Below are 18,616 nucleotides of genomic sequence, written 5' to 3' on the forward strand. Positions count from 1 at the left end.
GCGCGTCGATGGCATTTGGGGAAGGGGCTGCGGTGGGCGCCGGCCCCGCGGAGCTGCCGCCGCCCCACCCGCCGCTGGATCCTCCCGGTTCTTCCCCGCCGGTGCCTTTTGTTAAAGTGGGACAAGGAAATGCATCCCCCCTGCTCCTGGCAGACCGTCACTTAGCAACGCGGCGGGGAGGGGAGGCGGGGGGATTTTAGGAGAAGATCCGAGCGCCGGGATGAGGATTTAAACTCTGCCGTGCTCAACTCACCAAAGAGGCACCTTCTCCTTTCGTCGAGCAGCCGATTTTTTTTTTTCCGCGTGAGAGGCACCCGGGAAGTCTGAGAGAGCCGATCCCCCGATGCCCCCCCACGCTCCGGGCAGCCTTTAAAGGGGATCCCGAGGGGATCTGTATCCCTGCATTCCTATGCAGGTGACTGCGAGGGGGCCCGGTGGGCAGCAGGGTGATCCAGGCAGCCGGGGCTTTCCTCCTCCTCCTCCTCCTCCTCCACGCTGAGGGAAAGTAGCTTTTCATCTTTTTTTCATTCTGACTTTGGGCAAAAGGGAGGGGAGGGGAAGCAGCTTGAGCCCAACTCCCCGCTGAGATGAGACGGTGGATGAGAAGAGGTCTCCTTGTCACAGGCACAAAGGCCACCTCCGCCTGGCAGCATGGTGCTGAAATCTAACCCTGGCATCATTCTCTTGTGCTCTTTCCTGCCCAGTGACTACATCATTGAGGAGAAGACGGCCGTGCTGCAGAAGAGGGAGCATGAGGGATTCGGGTTTGTATTGCGAGGGGCCAAAGGTAAGGGCTGCTTCTTTCGCTGGCTCTGGGGCTGGGGCGGGAAGCGCCTTCTCCTCACCCTGCCCGGGCTCCGGATCCCCAGATTCCCGTGCCCGGCAGCCCTGGGAATTAGGGGCTCTTTAGGGGACTCTCTTCTCCGGCTCTCTCCTTGCCCGGGTGCCGTCGTGGCGGGCGGGTGTCGCTCACACTTTCCGGGGCTTTGGGATCCCAGGAATGTTCACTCCCCCCTGTTCCCCGGGAGCGTGACCCGGGTGCAGCCCCGTGGCATCCCTGGCGTTTTCGGTTCAAATGCTGCAAGTGTTTCGCTGTACTTTGGCTGTGGGGAGTTGGGGGTCCTTTGAGGAGCCCTGGTCGTGCTGGGGTTCCCGAGGGAAAACCGGGAGAGGTGTGTCCCGCGGCTCCCACCGTCCCTTTGATCCCGTGCCGCTCATTCCCGGGGCGCCCCGGGGTGCTCCCGTGGCCGGACCTGGGGTGGGTGGTTCCTGTGGCTTCTCCTGCCAGAAATCCATCTTTGTGCTGCAAAAAAAAGAGGCCCTTGGGGACCGGGAATGAATGTGCTCGTACGGATACAGGGAACGGGCTTCAGCTCCCGTGCTCGGGAGGCAGGAATGCCTCCGGCTGGAGAACCCTGTCCTTCCCCGGCACTTCCAGGCTCTTGGAAGCAGAGGGACAGCGGGAGCAGGGGGACAATGGTGCAGCTCTGTCCCTTCCATGTAGGATGTAGCAAGGTGTGGGAGGGAAAGCTGGAAGCAGCTCCCTGGGTAGTGCTGCTCCTTCCCCGGACCTCGGTGCGGCTGCGGATTCGGGCTTTGATCTCCGGGGGGGGGGTTTTGGGGGGGGATTCCTGGATCGCCTTTGTTCTGCCCATGGAAGGGCTCGGTGCCCGTGGGTGTGTTTGCATCCCTGTTGGAATATGGTTGCTGTCTCTTCCTCCCTCTCTCTCTCCCCTTCCCTATGGATGTGACATACGTGTCTGTCCGTGTGTAGCATGAAGTGAAACTTCACGGCTCAAAATGGCATCCATTTTTTGTCCGGATCGATCTTGCCCCTATTGTGTTGGGAAAAATGGATACATTTAGTCCCGTTGCCCATTTTTTCCCCCCCTTTTTTTTTATTTTTTTCTTCTCTGCCCTCCCGACGTTTGCAGGCTCTGCCTCTCCCTTTGTCTGCCGAGGCTGAAGGCAGGACCGGGAGCGGATGGAGTGGGCGTGTGGCTGTGTGGGATTTGGGAATCCTGGCAGTGCTGCAGGGCACCGGGAAGCGCGTGGCTGCAGAGGGTCGTGGCGTGGAAGCCGTCGGGAGCGTGGGCACGGTCTGGGAGGCTCCCCGAGCCCCTCAGGGAGCAGCGTTCCCTCCACAGGGAGGGGAATGTGGTGGATCAGGTCCCCCCCGTGTTTCCCAGCCCCTCATCCCGGTGCTCCGTGGGGTTTGGGCTGGAAGGAGCTCTGGGACTCTCTGCGTGGCCCCGTCGGTGTCACCACCGCTCCATTTAGGGAAAACCGCTTAAGGAATCGTGGTGTGAAAGAGGAAAAGGGGTCTGGAAATGGGGGGATCAGAGGATCATCCCTTGCAGGGGTGGGAGATGGATATTGTGGATGATCCTCAAAGGAATCTGCTCTTCATGCCACAGGGAGGGTGTGAAAATCCTTCCTGGCTTCTCTCAGTCCTGCTGAGGGTTCGTTCCTTCCCCAGCCTGAATTTGTCCCTGTGAACACCTCCAGGAAGAGGGCTCAGGCTCTGCACCATCCTGGAGAACCAGCCCTTCCCAGCCCATCCCGTCTCCACCTCAGCCCCGTTCCAGAGGAGGTGACATCCCAGTCAGACCAGCTGAGCCTTTGGACAGAGCTTATTTTATTTCATCCTGGTCTCTGCAGGGGATGAGCTGCAGCATTTGGACCTGGGGCTTCCCTGCAGCCATTGCCTGGGAATACCCAGAGGAGCAGTGGCTGCCCCTGGATCCCTGGAAGGGTCCCAGGCCAGGCTGGAGCAACCTGGGACAGTGGAAGGTGTCCCTGTCCATGGCAGGGGTGGCACTGGATGGGATTTAAGGTCCCTTCCCACCCAAACCATCCCGGGATTCCATGATTAGGGAATGATTAGGGAATCCTGTGGAGCAAATGGATTGCTCCAGCTGTGGAGCAGCCCCTTCACCCTGTGATGAGCCAGAGGATTCACTTCTCCATCCCTTGGCCCAGAGAGGTCCCAGCCCGTCACACACTCAAATCAGAGACCTGCTCAAGGTGCTGAAAGACATTTCTTGGCTTACAACAAGGTCAGGTTGGGGCTGAGGAGGAATTTGTTGCTGGAAAGGGTGGTGAGGCCTTGGCAGGGGCTGCCCAGGGAGGTTTGCAGTGCCCATCCCTGGAGGTGTCCCAGGAAGGCCTGGCCGTGGCACTCAGTGCTCTGGGCTGGGGGCCAAGGTGGGGATGGGGCACAGGGTGGATCCATGGGCTGGGAGGGCTTTTCCAACCTCAGGGGCTCTGGGATCCTGAACTCACCAGTCAAACCTTCCATGCCCAAACTGGAGCATCTCCCTCTTCCCGGCCAACCCATCAGGCACTGTCTGTTTGGTCATTTAATCCCTAAAATATTCCTGAGCTGGGGCCATCCTGTGAGCAGAGGGTGTTACAGCTCCCTCAGGGACTGCTCCTCACACGCCATCTCCAAATCCACTCTGCCCATTCCTGGGCAGGGGAATGGCATTCCCAGGCCAGTCAGTGCCAGTTGGCATCTGGTTGTGGTGGGTTTTTGTGGGAGCAGAGGCACAGGGAGCACCTGACTTGGGAATTTACGCTCTAAGGAAGGAGTAGATCCTATCCCTGGAAGTGTTCCAGGTCAAGTTGGCCAGGGCTTGGAGCAACCTGGGCTAGTGGAAGGTGTCCCTGCCCATGGCAGGGGTGGCACTGGGTGGGCTTTAAGGTTCCTTCCAAACCAAATCATTCTGGCATTCTATGATTTTATGGATAACAAGGATAGCACCATTAATACCAACAATGTATTAAAAAAAGGAAAAGGAGATGGCTCCAAGACTTTGCTCAAGGGCAGAGCTTTTGTCTGTTTGTCTGGGGAGAGCCAGGTTATTCCCAAAGTTCCAAGGTTATTTCATCTTGTGGTTTGTGTGTCCCCTGATGCAGCTGATCCCATGGGAAGGAGAGTCCATGCTGATCCCCTGCAGGGCTCAGTTTGCTCCTGATACTTCCCAAAGCATCAATCTCCTCTCCCCAGGCAGGTGCTTCACCTGCATCTGCCTCAGCACGGGACCCACACCCGTTTTCCAGGTTTATCCCACCTCACCACAGCTCCCAGACCCTGCTGCTCGTGGAGCAAGTGCCTGCCCTGGTCCCCAGAGCCCAGAGACCCCCATATCCTCCTCTGCCCCTCAGTGCCCCTCCTGTGCCTGGTATTGATCCCACCTTGGAGCACAATTCCAATGAGGAGCAGCTCAGGGAGCTGGGAAGGGTCTGGAGCAGCAGGAGGGGCTGAGGGAGCTGGGGGGGCTCATCCTGGAGCAAAGGAGGCTCAGGGGGGACCTTCTGGCTCTGCAAGTCCCTGCCAGGAGGGGGGAGCTGGGGGGGGTCGGGCTCTGCTGCCAGGGAACAAGGGACAGGCCAAGGGGAAACGGCCTCAGGCTGGGCCAGGGGAGGGTCAGGTTGGATATTGGGGAAATTCCTTCCTGGAAAGGGTTTTCCAGCCCTGGCACAGCTGCCCAGGCAGGGATGGAGTCCCCCCTTCCCTGGAGGATTTCCAAGCCCTGTGGATGTGGCACTTGGGGACGTGGGGCAGTGGTGGCCTTGGGGGAACAGTTGGACTTGATGTCTTGGAGGCTTTTCCAACCTCAGTGATTCCAGGATTCCCTGATTCCACCTGGTTTTGCCATGTTTCCAGTTTGCTGTTCAGCCTCAGCTGTTGGGTTTTCATCCCAGCCAGAGCCACTGGGATCACAGACACTTGGATCCCTCAGGGAATTCCATAAGGGCTCAGCACTTGCCGGGATCTGTGGGATTAGTGGATCCTCTGAGAGAGGTTTAGTCCTTTCCTGTCCTGTGAGAAGCTCAGGAGCCCCTTCCCAACCCTGGGAGGGTGTTGAAGGAAGTGCAGTCAGAGCTCAGGGATCTTCCCATTGGTCTGGGAAGTGGGAATGTTGTCCCCAAGCCCTGCAGCAAGACTTTGGGATACAACACTGGCATCATCATGGAAATGAAGAGCTCAGTGATGGTTTCCAGACCTTGGCTCTTGTGCAGAGGAGTTCTGGGACACTTGGTGACCCTCAGGAAGGACAGGAATTGGGACTGGGGGTGTTGGGTCATCCCTGTTGAGGGTGGTGTGATCCTTGTGGAGATCTAGTGGAAAACCGGGAACAAGGCCCAGCAGAGTCTGGAATTTGGATTATCCCACTCTTTTAGAAGAACCTTAGGAATTTAAACACCCAGGAGCTGATTTTAATTCCCTGCCCCAAGGAATGGGGGGTGAGGAGCAGGAAAGGCCTCGACTGCACAGACCCTGCTCAGGAATAATTAAAATATCCATGCTGTCCACCCCGTTCCCAACAGGGGGTTTGGTGCCTCCAGGATGGGGTTTGGTGGCTCTGAGAGGAGATTTCATTCCCCTAGGATGGGATTTTATGCCCCCAGAAGGAGGTTTGGTGCCTCCAGGATGGATTTTGGTGCCTCCAGGGTGGGATTTGTTGCCCCCAGGCCTTCCTGGTGACCCAGCTCTGCCAGGTCTTCTCCCACAGCTGGAGCTGGAATTCCTGCTGTGGGACAGCCCACACTGAGGGATTTTTAAGGCCAGGAGGTGTCCAAATTGCACAACCAGAGCTGTGGTGGCTCCTAAAGAGGTGCAAATTCTGCTTCCTGAGATTTAAAGTCGTTGGCTTTGGCAAAAACCTTTGGGTGGCCCTGGATGGGCTTTAAGGTCCCTTCCAACCCAAACCATTCCATGATTTTTGTGACCAGGAGGGTCACAGCTCCTCCATCCACTGCCTGCCAGGGATGTTGAGGACACTGGGAGCAGTCATCCCTCCAAACCTACTCTCCAAGGAGAAGAGGTTTAATTCATGTTTAAGTCCATTTTTAGACCTTCTTTCCCACTCCCTGTGACCAAGTCCTGGGACTCCAGGCAGTATTGCTTCCCCTGTCTCTGTGTGTCCCCATCCTGGATTAAATGGTACTCCTGGGGTTTGTTCCACGGGGATACAGCTCTTAATTCAGGATTCAGCTCTTAATTCCTGATTCATTTTGTTGTTTGCTGAGCCTTTAAGGCCCCGGTGACACTTTCCCAGCTCGTGTCTCACGACGTGCACTCGCTGCAGGTTCCAGCCCACGGGAAGTGCTGTGCCTGGAGTGACACGTGGTTAACATGGAGAGAACAGGCTGGGAGCTGGGATCTGCTCTGCTAACTTTATCTGAATGCCCTGTCAGGTGATATCTTGGATTATGTCCTTGCCCAGAGAAGCTGTGGCTGCCCCTGGATCCCTGAAATTGTCCAAGGGCAGGTTGGAGCAACCTGGGCTGGTGGAAGGTGTCCCTGCCCATGGCAGGGGTGGCACTGGATGGGCTTTAAGGTCCTTCCAACCCAAACCATTCCATGATTCTGTGGTTGCACCTAAACCAGGAGGTCAACTGCTGGAGGTTTCTGGTGCCCCCAACAGCAGGAGGATGTGGAGCTGCTGGAGAGAGTCCAGAGGAGGCTCCGGAGCTGCTGCCAGGGCTGGAGCCCCTCTGCTCTGGAGCCAGGCTGGGAGAGCTGGGGGGGTTCCCCTGGAGAAGAGAAGGCTCCAGGGAGAGCTGAGAGCCCCTTGCAGGGCCTAAAGGGGCTCCAGGAGAACTGGAGAGGGACTGGGGACAAGGGATGGAGGGACAGGACACAGGGAATGGCTTCCCAGTGCCAGAGGGCAGGGATGGATGGGATAGTGGGAAGGAATTCGTGGATGGCAGGGTGGTGAGTGATGAATTTCCCAGAGCATCTGTGGCTGCCCCTGGATCCCTGGAAGTGTCCAAGGGCAGGTTGGACGGGACTTGGAGCAACCTGGGACAGTGGAAGGTGTCCCTGCCCATGGCAGGGGGTGGCACTGGATGGGCATTAATGTCCCTTCCACCCAAACCATCCTGGGATTCCATGAATTCCCAAGAGCATCCTTGGTGACTGAGGTAGGATTTTAGGATTTTGATCGGCTTTAGGATTTTTCCATTGGGAAATGCAGCGGGGGGTGGGGGGAGCAGCCACTGTGATAACACAGTTTGCTCCTTCTCCTGACTGGGAAACCAATTAAATTGTCATCTGTCCAACTCCACCCTCCCCAGGGATCAGGATTTGACTTTAACATTTCCGTGGCTTAATTCGGGCGCGTGTGATCCGGGAGGGCAGCGCCGGGTCCCGCCTCGTGCTGCTTTTCCACAGAGACCATATGTCTCATTAGCATTATGGAAATAATTTACTTGACATTCGCAGCGTTCCAGCCTCCCCTTTTCTGCTTTTCAACCCTCCGGGTCTTTCCCACCTCGCACCTCACACCCCTTCTCCACTCAGGTCTGGCCTAAGGGGCGCCTCGTTTTGCACCAAATCTCGGTGGCTCTTTGAACTCCAGAGCACTCAGGGAACCTGCAGGTCAACACTGGGCCAGGGGGTTGAATTTATCACCGGGGAGGTCCCTCAGGAATCAGAACATTCCATTGGCATTTCTAAAAATAGGGAGGGTGACTTGTCAGCTCTTCGCCGCTTGGCTCCCGTGGAAGGGGAGGAGTCGTGGAAAACTGTTGGTGAAAAAGCATCTGAGATGGTTCAGCACGTTAACATCCTGTCAGGAGAAGTTGGTCTTGGGGTGGTGCTGGGCCTTGGAGTGCAAAAAATCTTGCCTAAAATATGTAAATAAAGAATAAAGGAGGAATTGTCTTTGTGTGCGTGAAATCAGGGTCTACAGACACTGAAGTGGAGGAGAGTGTGGGTGACGTTGGCTGGAGTGACCTGACATCAAAGGAGATGCACTCCAAGGCCGTCCATGGGCTCTCTGATTCATCAGGGGGTTGACACAGCTCTTAAAATGCATTTTTGGGATAATTTAGGGGTGCGAGAACTTGTCTGGACCTGATGATCCAGCACAAAGGAGGCTCGGGGGGACCTTCTGGCTCTGCAAGTCCCTGACAGGAGGGGGGAGCCGGGGGGGGTCGGGCTCTGCTGCCAGGGAACAAGGGACAGGCCAAGGGGAAACGGCCTCAGGCTGGGCCAGGGGAGGGCCAGGTTGGATGTTGGGAAAAATTCCTTCCTGGAAAGGGTTTTCCAGCCCTGGCACAGCTGCCCAGGGCAGGAGTGGAGTCCCCATCCCTGGAGGGATTTCCAAGCCCTGTGGATGTGGCACTTGGGGACGTGGTCAGTGGTGGCCTTGGCAGTGCTGGGGACGGTTGGGCTCTGTGGTCTCACGGGCTTTTCCATCCCAGATGATCCCATGGCTGGGAATGCCGTGGATGGGCACTGAACGCGTCTGAACCAACACAGGGACTTTCTCGGCCACCCCCTCAACCCCTCCCTGCCTTTGTGTTTTGCAGCTGAAACCCCGATCGAGGAGTTCACCCCCACCCCGGCCTTCCCAGCGCTCCAGTACCTGGAATCAGTGGACGTGGAAGGAGTCGCTTGGAGAGCGGGGCTGCGCACGGGGGACTTTCTGATCGAGGTGAGTGTGGCCACGGCGTCCTCCAGGGCCCGCCTGGTCATGGGGTTCTTGTCCCCCATGAGGTGTTTTGGGACGTGTGGCCTCTCCCAGGCGGGTGGTGGCAGCTGTGTCACTCGGGATGGGGACATTTCGGCTGCTCCCCCAGCAGAGGCTGATTTAAGGAGTGGTTCTGAAGAGGGAACCACTTGATCAGTTGGTGCTTTAGGGACTGGGCTTGGAGAAAAGTATAAGGGGTGTTACTGTGGGACCTGCAGGTGACAATGGTGTCCTGAGCAGGGTGGGTTTGGGGTGAACAGACCAGGCCTGGGTTTCTGAAGACCGGAGAAGAGGCTCTTCCAGTGAGGCAGCCAAAGAATGGTCAAAGTGTTGGTCACTCGGTTGGTCTGTTCCGTGTCTTGGTTCCAAAGGATCCCAGAGAGTTGGTTTCCAACAAGGATGTGCAGCGTTGGGGCAGGAAGGGATGTGGGACAGATCCTGCCCCTTCCAAGGGAGCGCTGCTGGCAGGAGGGGTGGGATGAGGCCGGATGGATGTGGAGTCTGTGCAGTGACCATGGATTAACACAACCTGGGGGTGACCTGAGGAGAAGGACTTGGGGTGTTGGTGGGTGAGAGGCTGGACATGACCCAGCCCAGAACTCCCTGTGCCCTGGGCTGATCCCACGGGGATCGTGGGCAGCAGGAGAGGGGGGGATTCTGCTCCTCTGCCCACTCAGGGGAGACCCTCCCCTCCTGCAGAGCTGCTCCAGCCCTGGGAACAACAGCAGGAGGACGTGGAGCTGCTGGAGAGAGTCCAGAGGAGGGCACGGAGCTGCTACCAAGGCTGGAGCCCCTCTGCTCTGGAGCCAGGCTGGGAGAGCTGGGGGGGTTCCCCTGGAGAAGAGAAGGCTCCAGGGAGAGCTGAGAGCCCCTGGCAGGGCCTGAAGGGGCTCCAGGAGAGCTGGAGAGGGACTGGGGACAAGGCATGGAGGGACAGGACACAGGGAATGGTTTCATACTGAAAAGGGATTTTTGGAATAAAGCTGAACTGGTCTTACTGGCACTGCTGGCACTGGTGGGCACTGGTGGGCACTGGTGCTTGGCCAGCTCAGCTCTGGTGATTTGCTTTGGGGGTCTGAAGGTTGTGCTGAAAACTGGATATTGGGAAAATTCCTTCCTGGAAAGGGCTGCCCGGCCCTGGCACAGCTGCCCAGGGCAGGGGGGGAGTCCCCATCCCTGTGGATGTGGCACTTGGGGACATGGGGCAGTGGTGGCCTTGGCAGTGCTGGGGGATGGTTGGACTCAATGGGCTCAGAGGGCTTTTCCAGCCTAAATATATATCTTTAAAAGGCTCTTTTCCATGGATATTTCTCACCCCTGTGCCAGGGAGGAGCCCCCAGCTCCCACCTGGGCTCTGTGGGACCTTTCTGGCAATCCTTTTTCCTCGGCCATGGAATGTATAGTTGATGGGAAGGCTGCAGGACCAATGATCCCAAACCTACAAACCCTTCCAGAGCTGATCCTTTTCCCGCTCAGACATTTCAGGAATATCACAGAGCAGGGGATTCAGGAATTTTCAGGTGCACATGGGGCGTGGGGAGCGGGTCGGTGGGAGAACCTCGGCCCTCTCCCTTCCTTCCCAGTTGGATGTTGAGCTGCAGAATAAATAACTGTGCTTCCTGGTTCCCATTCCCTCTGGAGCAGCAGGAGGAGCTGAGCTGACCACCCCCGTGGCTGCCAAGCGTGAGTGGTTTCCCGGGAAGGGAAGCTGGAGGTGGCTTTAGAATGAGCACAGCAGCTCTGCCGCAGTGGAGAGCCACATTCCAAGGGGGATATTCCAAAAGGGAGATGTTGGCACAGAGCTTGAAACCCTCGGGCAGGTCTCTGGGAACGCCCTCACTGACCTTTCCAGGTGTTTGGATTAGGGAGGTGTTCAGTTTAGGTGGAAAGTGTGTGGGATTTTGGAGTTTGAAACTGTCCTTTAGAGGTTAAATGAAAGAATTAATTAAATAATTATTAAATGAAGGTGAAATTAATCTTTATTCTTTTAGCTTTAAGGGTTTCTTAGTCCTGGAGGTGAGTGCTGGACAGGGAGGGAGGTGTAAAGTGCTTCCACACTGGAGTCAGCAAATCCCAATAAAGAAGTGGATCAGCCCCCTGGTCAGCATTCCAGACCCTTGGGATGAGGCAGTGGGGGAGGATCTCTCCAGGTCACCCCTGGTCAGCATTCCAGACCAGGTGGGAAGCCCTGAGAGGCGTTTCCAGGTTGGGAAGTGTTTGGTGACAGGGACAGTCTCCATGTGAGAGCTGCTGGATCAGCTCTGGAGCCACAAATGGCTCCTTCCTGCAGGGACCAGTGGCAGGACAATGCCTGGATCCCAGAGCCCAACTGCTGGGGACAGGAAAGGGGCAGGATGGACCACCTGGAGCGGGATCTGACCCACACATGGATCCCCCAGGCCATGGACCATTGGTCTATCCAGTCCTGTCTCCAGTTCCCAGATGTCTCTGGCACCAACACAAACCAGTTCCCTGCTGGCAGCTCCAGCCTTTCCAGTAGCCAACTCTCAAACCAGTCTGGTCACTCCAGTAACAAGTTCCCAGCACTCCCAGTCTCTCCAGTAACAAGTTCCCAGCACTCCCAGTCTCTCCAGTAACTGCTCAAGGTCTGCCTGCATTTGGTCCTCTCACAGCACCTCCGAAGGTCTGGCACCATCCCAGGATGCTGTTCCTGGCATTCCAGGATGAGTCCCACAGCCCTGCAGGCAGCAGTTCCTGTAGGACCACAGGGTGACACAGAGAGATCTCCCCATGGACTCATCCCAGGGGCCTGGAACAGGGATGGAGACTCATCCCAGGGCTCTGGAATGCAGAGCAGGGGTTACCTGGAGAGATCCCCCCCACTGCTCTGAGCTCTCCCTGGAGCCTTCCCTTCTCCAGGGGAACCCCCCCAGCTCTCCCAGCCTGGCTCCAGAGCAGAGGGGCTCCAGCCCTGGGAGCAGCTCCATGCCTGCCTCTGGATTCCTCCAATGGAGGCAGCAGCTCTTCCAAGAATTCCCTGACCTGTTGCTTCCCCACTGGCTCATGTTACATCGTCTGCTCCCCTCCGAGCTCTGGGAGCTCACTTTGTCCCTGAACACTGAGACAAAAAGCCAAGTTAAGCCTGACTTTGGTCCTGTCTAACTCCTCCACGGCTGATTTTTCATCTGCAGAGTCGCATTTTCCCTGAACTTCCTTTTGGTGCCACTGTGCCACTAAAAATATCCCTGTTCTGCCTCAAGTCTGTTCTCAGTCTTTGCTCCAGCCGGGCTTTGCCCTTCCTGACGCTGTCCCGGGTGCTGGAGCTGTGCCCGTGTGCCTGTCACCACATTCCTCAGAATCCCAGGATCCCTGAGGCTGGAAAAGCCCTCCCAGCCCATGGATCCACCCTGTGCCCCATCCCCACCTTGGCCCCCAGCCCAGAGCACTGAGTGCCACGGCCAGGCCTTCCTGGGACACCTCCAGGGCTGGGCACTGCAAACCTCCCTGGGCAGCCCCTGCCAAGGCCTCACCACCCTTTCCACCAACAAATTCCTCCTCAGCCCCAACCTGACCCTCCCCTGGCCCAGCCTGAGGCCGTTTCCCCTTGGCCTGTCCCTTGTTCCCTGGCAGCAGAGCCCGACCCCCCCCGGCTCCCCCCTCCTGTCAGGGACTTGCAGAGCCAGAAGGTCCCCCCTGAGCCTCCTTTGCTCCAGGATGAGCCCCCCCCAGCTCCCTCAGCCCCTCCTGCTGCTCCAGACCCTTCCCAGCTCCCTTCCCTTCCCTGCACACGCTCCAGCCCCTCCAGGTCTCTCCTGTCTGAGGGGCCCAGAACTGCCCCCAGAATTCCAGGGGGGCCTCTCCAGTCCTCCAGGTGTGGATCAACAGGGATCCAGGTCCCCAGGGGATGGAACTGCCAGCAGCTCTCCAGGATCAGGAGGATCCCGTGTCCCCACATTGCCTTTGGAATTCCCCATCCCTGGAGGGATTTCCAAGCCCTGTGGATGTGGCACTTGGGGACAGGGGTCAGTGGTGGCCTTGGCAGTGCTGGGGGATGGTTGGATTTGATCTCAGAGCGCTTTTCCAACCTCAGTGATTCCATGATTCCATGAAAAACATGCCAACAGTTACACCATCAGGCAATTCCTACTCACCTGAGGACAGTGGGATGCCTCCAGGCTGGGGAATTGCCCAGTTTAGGACTGGATTAGACCTGTCAGTGTGGGGGACTTTTTAAAAATCCAACCAGGATTCCAGAGCACAATCCATAGTGTCCAGCCTTGTGCCTCCCCTTGAGCCTGTCAGGGTTTAAATCCCAGGTTTTCTTCCTGTGGTGTAACAACAGCCTTTGTGTGTTCACTTCCATGTTGGACTCACATTGATCACCTTGGAGTGGGCACCCAGGACTTGGGATAACATATGCAGATAAATCTGTGGATATAAATTCCAACGATATAAATTTGCATGTTTTCACTCTTTGGGGCTGGATAACACAGTTGTACAAAAGGTTTGGTTGAAGGAAATGGGAATTAATATCGAGCTGGGATCTCAGAGCAGTGAGAAGCTTCTGGGGCAACCCCAACACCACCAGGGGAGGTTTAGGTTGAATTTTAGGAAATATTTCTTCGTGGAAAAGGTTGGAAAGCAATGGAAGGGGCTGCCCAGGGCACTGGTGGAGTCACCATCCCTGGAAATGTTCAAAAAACACATGGATGTGGCACCTGGGGACATGGACATGGTGGTGGGTGTGGTGGTTGGATTTGATGATCTTAAAGGTCTTTTCCAACCTCAAGGATTGTGTGATTCCATGATTTTGCTGTTGTTTCCTTGTGGGTGAGGAAAAAACCTACTCTGGCCACAGTCATTCCCTCGGGAAATGTGTCCTGGGAATCTCATCTGCCTCTCCTGGAGTGTTGCTACTGCCAGATAATGCAGTGGAATATTAGTTGGTATTTGAGTTAATTGGAATATCTCCTCTGGAGCCAGGCTGGGAGAGCTGGGGGGGTTCCCCTGGAGAAGAGAAGGCTCCAGGGAGAGCTGAGAGCCCCTTGCAGGGCCTAAAGGGGCTCCAGGAGAGCTGGAGAGGGACTGGGGACAAGGCATGGAGGGACAGGACACAGGGAATGGCTTCCCAGTGCCAGAGGGCAGGGAGAGATGGGATATTGGGAAGGAATTGCTGGCTGGGAGGGTGGGCAGGCCCTGGCTCAGGTTGTCCAGAGCATCTGTGTCTGCCCCTGGATCCCTGGAAGTGTCCAAGGCCAGGTTGGAATAACCAGGGACAGTGGAAGGTGTCCCTGGAGTTGCAAGTGGGTGGTCTTCAAGGTCCCTCCCAACCCAAACCATCCCGTGATCGCAGCCGTCAAAATCCGAAGGTTTTTTGAGGACATGCTGCTAAATGGAGCCCAAAAACCAGGGGGGAAAAAATCTGCTGGGCAAGACTTCACCCACTGGAGTGTGGGGATGAAGGAGAAGGGAAGCATTCCCAGATCCCTCCCTGCTGGAAAGGTTAGCAAGGAAAGGAGAAGGAAATGCGGATAATTTGAGCTCCAGTGTGTAGGAGGTTGGGAAGAGGAGCCAAAGGAAATATCAAAGGCCAGTATTTAAAGATAATAAGAAATTTTAGAGCATTAGGAGATGGAAAAAAAAAAAAAAGGGGCTGGTCGAGCTCCATTTCCATATGCAAATGATAAAATTGTATATTCTGGTGCAAAAAAAAAAAAAAAAGGAAAAAAAGGCAGAAATGTTCTGCTCTGAGTTTGGAACAAATCAGGAGGATGTATCTCTCCATATGATGTGCTTGGAACAGAAAGTTTCCCAGCTGTAACCAAGGAGAAAGTGAGATAGTATTTGCTAAAAATAAACAGCCCCAAATTAACAGGCTTGAATAACAGATCCCAAAGTATCTCCAAGAGCCTCGCTGAGGGGCTGTCTGCTGGTGATGCCTGGGAATCGTGCTCATCCCTGACATTCCGAGGGCTGGGTGGAGGGACTGTGTCATCCTGATATTCTGGAGGGGATGAGATGGGTGATTGAGGAAATTAGAGTGTCAATAACGAGGCAATTAATTAAATCTGCAAAGAATTAGAGATGGAAAATACAATTAATATCCGGGGGGGGGGTTCTGTGGGAGCTGGATATGCACCTGCTGCTGGGCTCCATGGAATCCTGGGCCTTCGTGGAGGAGGTTTTGGATTCCTTGGTAACTCTGGGGTTTAGGTACAAATAAATGGAATTAAGACTGGGAGACTTTTGCTCCCCACAACCCCCTGACAGGAGGGGGGAGCTGGGGGGGGGTCAGGCTCTGCTCCCAGGGAACAAGGGACAGGAGGAGAGGGAACGACCTCCAGCTGTGCCAGGGGAGGGTCAGGTTGGATATTGGGGAAATTCCTTCCTGGAAAGGGTTTTAAAGCACTGGAATGGGGCTGCCCAGGGAGGTTTGGAGTCCCCATCCCTGGAGGGATTTCAGAGCCCTGTGGATGTGGCACCTGGGGATGTGGCACCTGGGCCTTGGCAGTGCTGGGGAGGGTTGGACTCGATGTCTCAGAGGGATTTGCAGCCTCAGTGATTCCATGATTCCATGGTTTCTCTCAGTGTTCCCAAACCCCGTGTCCATATGGATTGGGGGTTTCACAAACAGCAGAGGAGCTGCTCCAGGGCAGTGGGATTTTCCCATTCCAGGAGACCCTGCCAGGTGATGTGGCTGCAAGCAAGGAATGTAGGTTGGAGGGCTGGGAATTACCCTGGGAAGAGGGAATTCAGCAAAGGCCAGGGGTTTCTCCGGTGTTATCCATGGTTGGCTGTGTGGGATGTGGCAGATCCTTCGTGTGTGAGGAGGACAAACTTCCAGAGCTCCATGAACTTCCCATCTGGTTGGAGCTCTGGAGGATGGATCAACCCTCCCTTCGTGATCCAGCCCTGTGGGATGGATCCAGCGTTGCCAGGCAGGATTCTGAAGGGCTCTTGGAATGACTCACCAGCTGGAAAATGGTTTGAGGCTCAAGGAATCCACCTTGGTCAGCCAGGGAGGGACGGAATTCCGGAGTGTGGGTATGGAATTCCATCGCCAGTCTGAAGGGAGGCAGCTCAGTGCAGGTCTCAGCACATGGACAGAGGTTCCCTGGATAAGCACAGCCACAGATTGTAGTGAAATCCCCTTTCTGCACCAGTACATCCTGTGCCCAGGGAATGGGAGTGACTGGGAGGGCTGGGAAAGACAGCTCAGGGCTCAGGTGGAGCATCTTGGGATCTGGGTCATCCTGCAGCCTCTCTCCAGGCTGGAATGTTGAGGTTGGCATTCCAGAACACTCTGTTCTCTTCCTGTTGGTGAAGGTTCACCCCCAAAGCCTCTGAGCTGTGCCATGGTCTGTGTTTGTCCTGGTTGGTGACCCTGTCCTGGTGTTTGACCAGAATGGAGCTCTGGAGCAGGACAAGCTCAATTCAGACTTCAGGGCCTCTTTTCCTCCAAGGAACTTCTTATTCCCAGGAATGTGGGATTCAGGTGTTTCATTGATAGGTCAGGCTTCTTCTGTACAGACATGGAATGAGGGTATGGACAAGGTGCCACATGGGATCCCAGGATGGTTTGGGTTGGAGGGACCTTAAAGCCCATCCAGCCCCACCCCTGCCATGGGCAGGGACACCTTCCACCAGCCCAGGTTGCTCCAAGCCCCATCCAACCTGGCCTTGGACACTTCCAGGGATCCAGAGGCAGCCACAGCTTCTCTGGGCAACCTGGGCCAGGGCCTCCCCACCCTCCCAGCCAGGAATTCCTTCCCCATATCCCATCCATCCATGCCCTCTGGCACTGGGAAGCCATTCCCTGTGTCCTGTCCCTCCCTCCCTTGTCCCCAGTCCCTCTCCAGCTCTCCTGGAGCCCCTTCAGGCCCTGAAAGGGGCTCTCAGCTCTCCCTGGAGCCTTCTCTTCTCCAGGGGAACCCCCCCAGCTCTCCCAGCCTGGCTCCAGAGCAGAGGGGCTCATAGGACTCAGAATCCATGGAACTGATCCAGCACCTGCAAATCTGTGCCAAAAGGAAGAGCTCAGGCTGGAAAAGGAACATGAGAGAATTCCTTGCTGGAAAGGGTGGTGAGGCCTTGGCAGGGGCTGCCCAGGGAGGTTTGCAGTGCCCATCCCTGGAGGTGTCCCAGGAAGGCCTGGCCGTGGCACTCAGTGCTCTGGGCTGGGGGCCAAGGTGGGGATGGGGCCCAGGGTGGATCCATGGGCTGGGAGGGCTTTTCCAACCTCAGGGATCCTGGGATTGAAAAAACCCAACTGAATCATGGTCAGGAGAAGGGGGACTTTGTCTCCCATGACAGACTTCCAAGCTTCACCTCCTGGTCAGCTGGGAGGGATCAGGCTGAGTGGGAGACATCCCACGGGAGCAGATGATGGACCATTAGCCCAGTTCCCCCTCCATGGCAGTGGCATTACAAGATTAATTGTAATTAATTAAGGAGATTACTTAAGGAGATCACATTTCCTGGCCATTCCAGGTGGTCCATTGCCCTTGTCCCTTCCAGATTCCAATGTCATGGCACTGGCCACATCAGCAGGGCTGTCCCTGCTTGGTCCCGTTGCAGTCTGGGCACGGACCTGCTCTCTGGGAATTCATCCCAGCCCTCTCTGAGTCTGCCAGTGCTGATCGTCTCCATGGCTCCTGTGGCCTCCAGCTCCTGTTGCTGTGGGATTTGGGGGTTCCAGGACCACCCCCACTGCCTTGGTGGGGTTTGTAAACCTTGGCCATGCACCTCCCTGAGCCTTCTCTTCTCCAGACCGGACAGTCATGGAATCACAGAGTCAGTGAGGCTGGAAAAGATCCTTAGCATCATTGAGACCAATTGCCAAGGCCACCACTGACCCATGTCCCCAGGTGCCACATCCACACAGCTTTTCAGTCCCTCCAGGACTGGTGGCTCCCCCCCTGCCCTGGGCAGCTTGTTCCAGTGATTGATATTTCCAGCCTGGCTCCGTAGGGAAGTTGCTCCATCCCCTTGACCATTTTAATTGCCCTTTTCTGGTCCTGCTCCACCTCCACCTCTTCCTCCTGGAGATGCTGAACCAGAGCAGCTCCCAGCACATGCAGAGCCCCCAGTGACACGTCTCACCTCCCTTTCCACCTCTTCCCTGGTAGCTTTTGTTGCCTTTTTTGGCTGCTCCTGTGCACCAAACTCACAATTTCGAGAGTTCAATATCAACTCCAGGACTGTCTGGAACTGGACCCACCAGGTCCACGTCCAGCATCGTGCTGGTGGCTCCTCCCTGTGCCTGTATCTGTCTCCCTTTCCTCTCAGTTTGGGATCCTCCTGGATCTCCTCAGGGTCGATGCCTCGTCTGGCTGCTCAGTTTTTAATGCCCGGGTTGTGACACATTTCTCTCTGTAATGTTTTGAAGAGCCTTTCTCCACGATTTGACTCGTGATTTATTGTCTCCTTCCAAGCCTAAAGCAAGAGCAGGGCATCCTCATTAGGTCCTGTGTCCAAAAAACTGGAATTTTTCCTTACTTCTGTGCATTACCGGAGTCCTCCTGCCTGGCTCTGCTCAGGGAGCTGGAGTTGATTGTTTTGTTCATTTTCTGCCTCCTCTTTCGTGTCAAAGTGCTTTTCTTCCTCCTGTGGGAGATGGAGTTGTGCTCCCAGAGCTGACATTCCGTACTGGAGGAGGGGGTGGCTGATCTCGGATCACCTGCACTCAGCAGCTGCTCTTCCCTCTCCATCTCCACACACTGGGTCTCTTGTGGCTTCTCCAGGCTGGGATTGAGGCTCCTTCCCACTGGGAAGTGCCCAAGGAGGGTTTGGTGGGAGCTCCCCTCTTTGGGGGTGCAGATCCAGCCCCGGTTCTGGGTGATCTCAGCGCCGGTTTCTCATCCCAGACTGACTCAGCTCTGAGGCAGAGACGGAGCAGGGAATGTTCACACCATCTTCTGAGAGCTCAGCTCGCCTCCCCAGCACACCATTCCCTCCGTTTGGGTCTGGAATTTTGCCAAAAACTTTGCTCCGAGGAGTTGTTTGTGGCTCTGGGGTTCATCCAGGGAACCCCCAGGGACTGAGGCTGGATCAGGGTTTGTGTTTGTCAGAAATTGGGGGGTTTTTTCCCAGACTGGGGAGGCCCCCCTGGAATCCCGGGGGCAGGAGAGACCTGGAGGGGCTGGAGCGTGTGCAGGGAAGGGAAGGGA

At 56.2% G+C, this 18,616-nt stretch overlaps 1 protein-coding gene across 1 annotated transcript in view; it reads left to right on the forward strand.

Annotated features, from left to right (window-relative positions):
• Positions 1-425: 425 nt before the first annotated feature.
• The window catches only part of LOC113940212 (SH3 and multiple ankyrin repeat domains protein 3-like), a gene marked incomplete at its 3' end in the record, with an annotated part of 20,638 nt that continues 2,447 nt past the window's right edge, over positions 426-18,616 (forward strand). The window contains exons 1-2 of the mRNA XM_027631317.1: positions 426-787; positions 8,329-8,453. Coding sequence (XP_027487118.1) covers positions 652-787; positions 8,329-8,453 — 261 coding nt within the window. The remainder of the gene's footprint in view (positions 788-8,328; positions 8,454-18,616) is intronic.

This window comes from Corapipo altera, unplaced genomic scaffold (genome assembly GCF_003945725.1).
Source record: "Corapipo altera isolate COAL_440 unplaced genomic scaffold, ASM394572v1 131669, whole genome shotgun sequence".
Lineage (NCBI taxonomy): Eukaryota > Metazoa > Chordata > Aves > Passeriformes > Pipridae > Corapipo > Corapipo altera.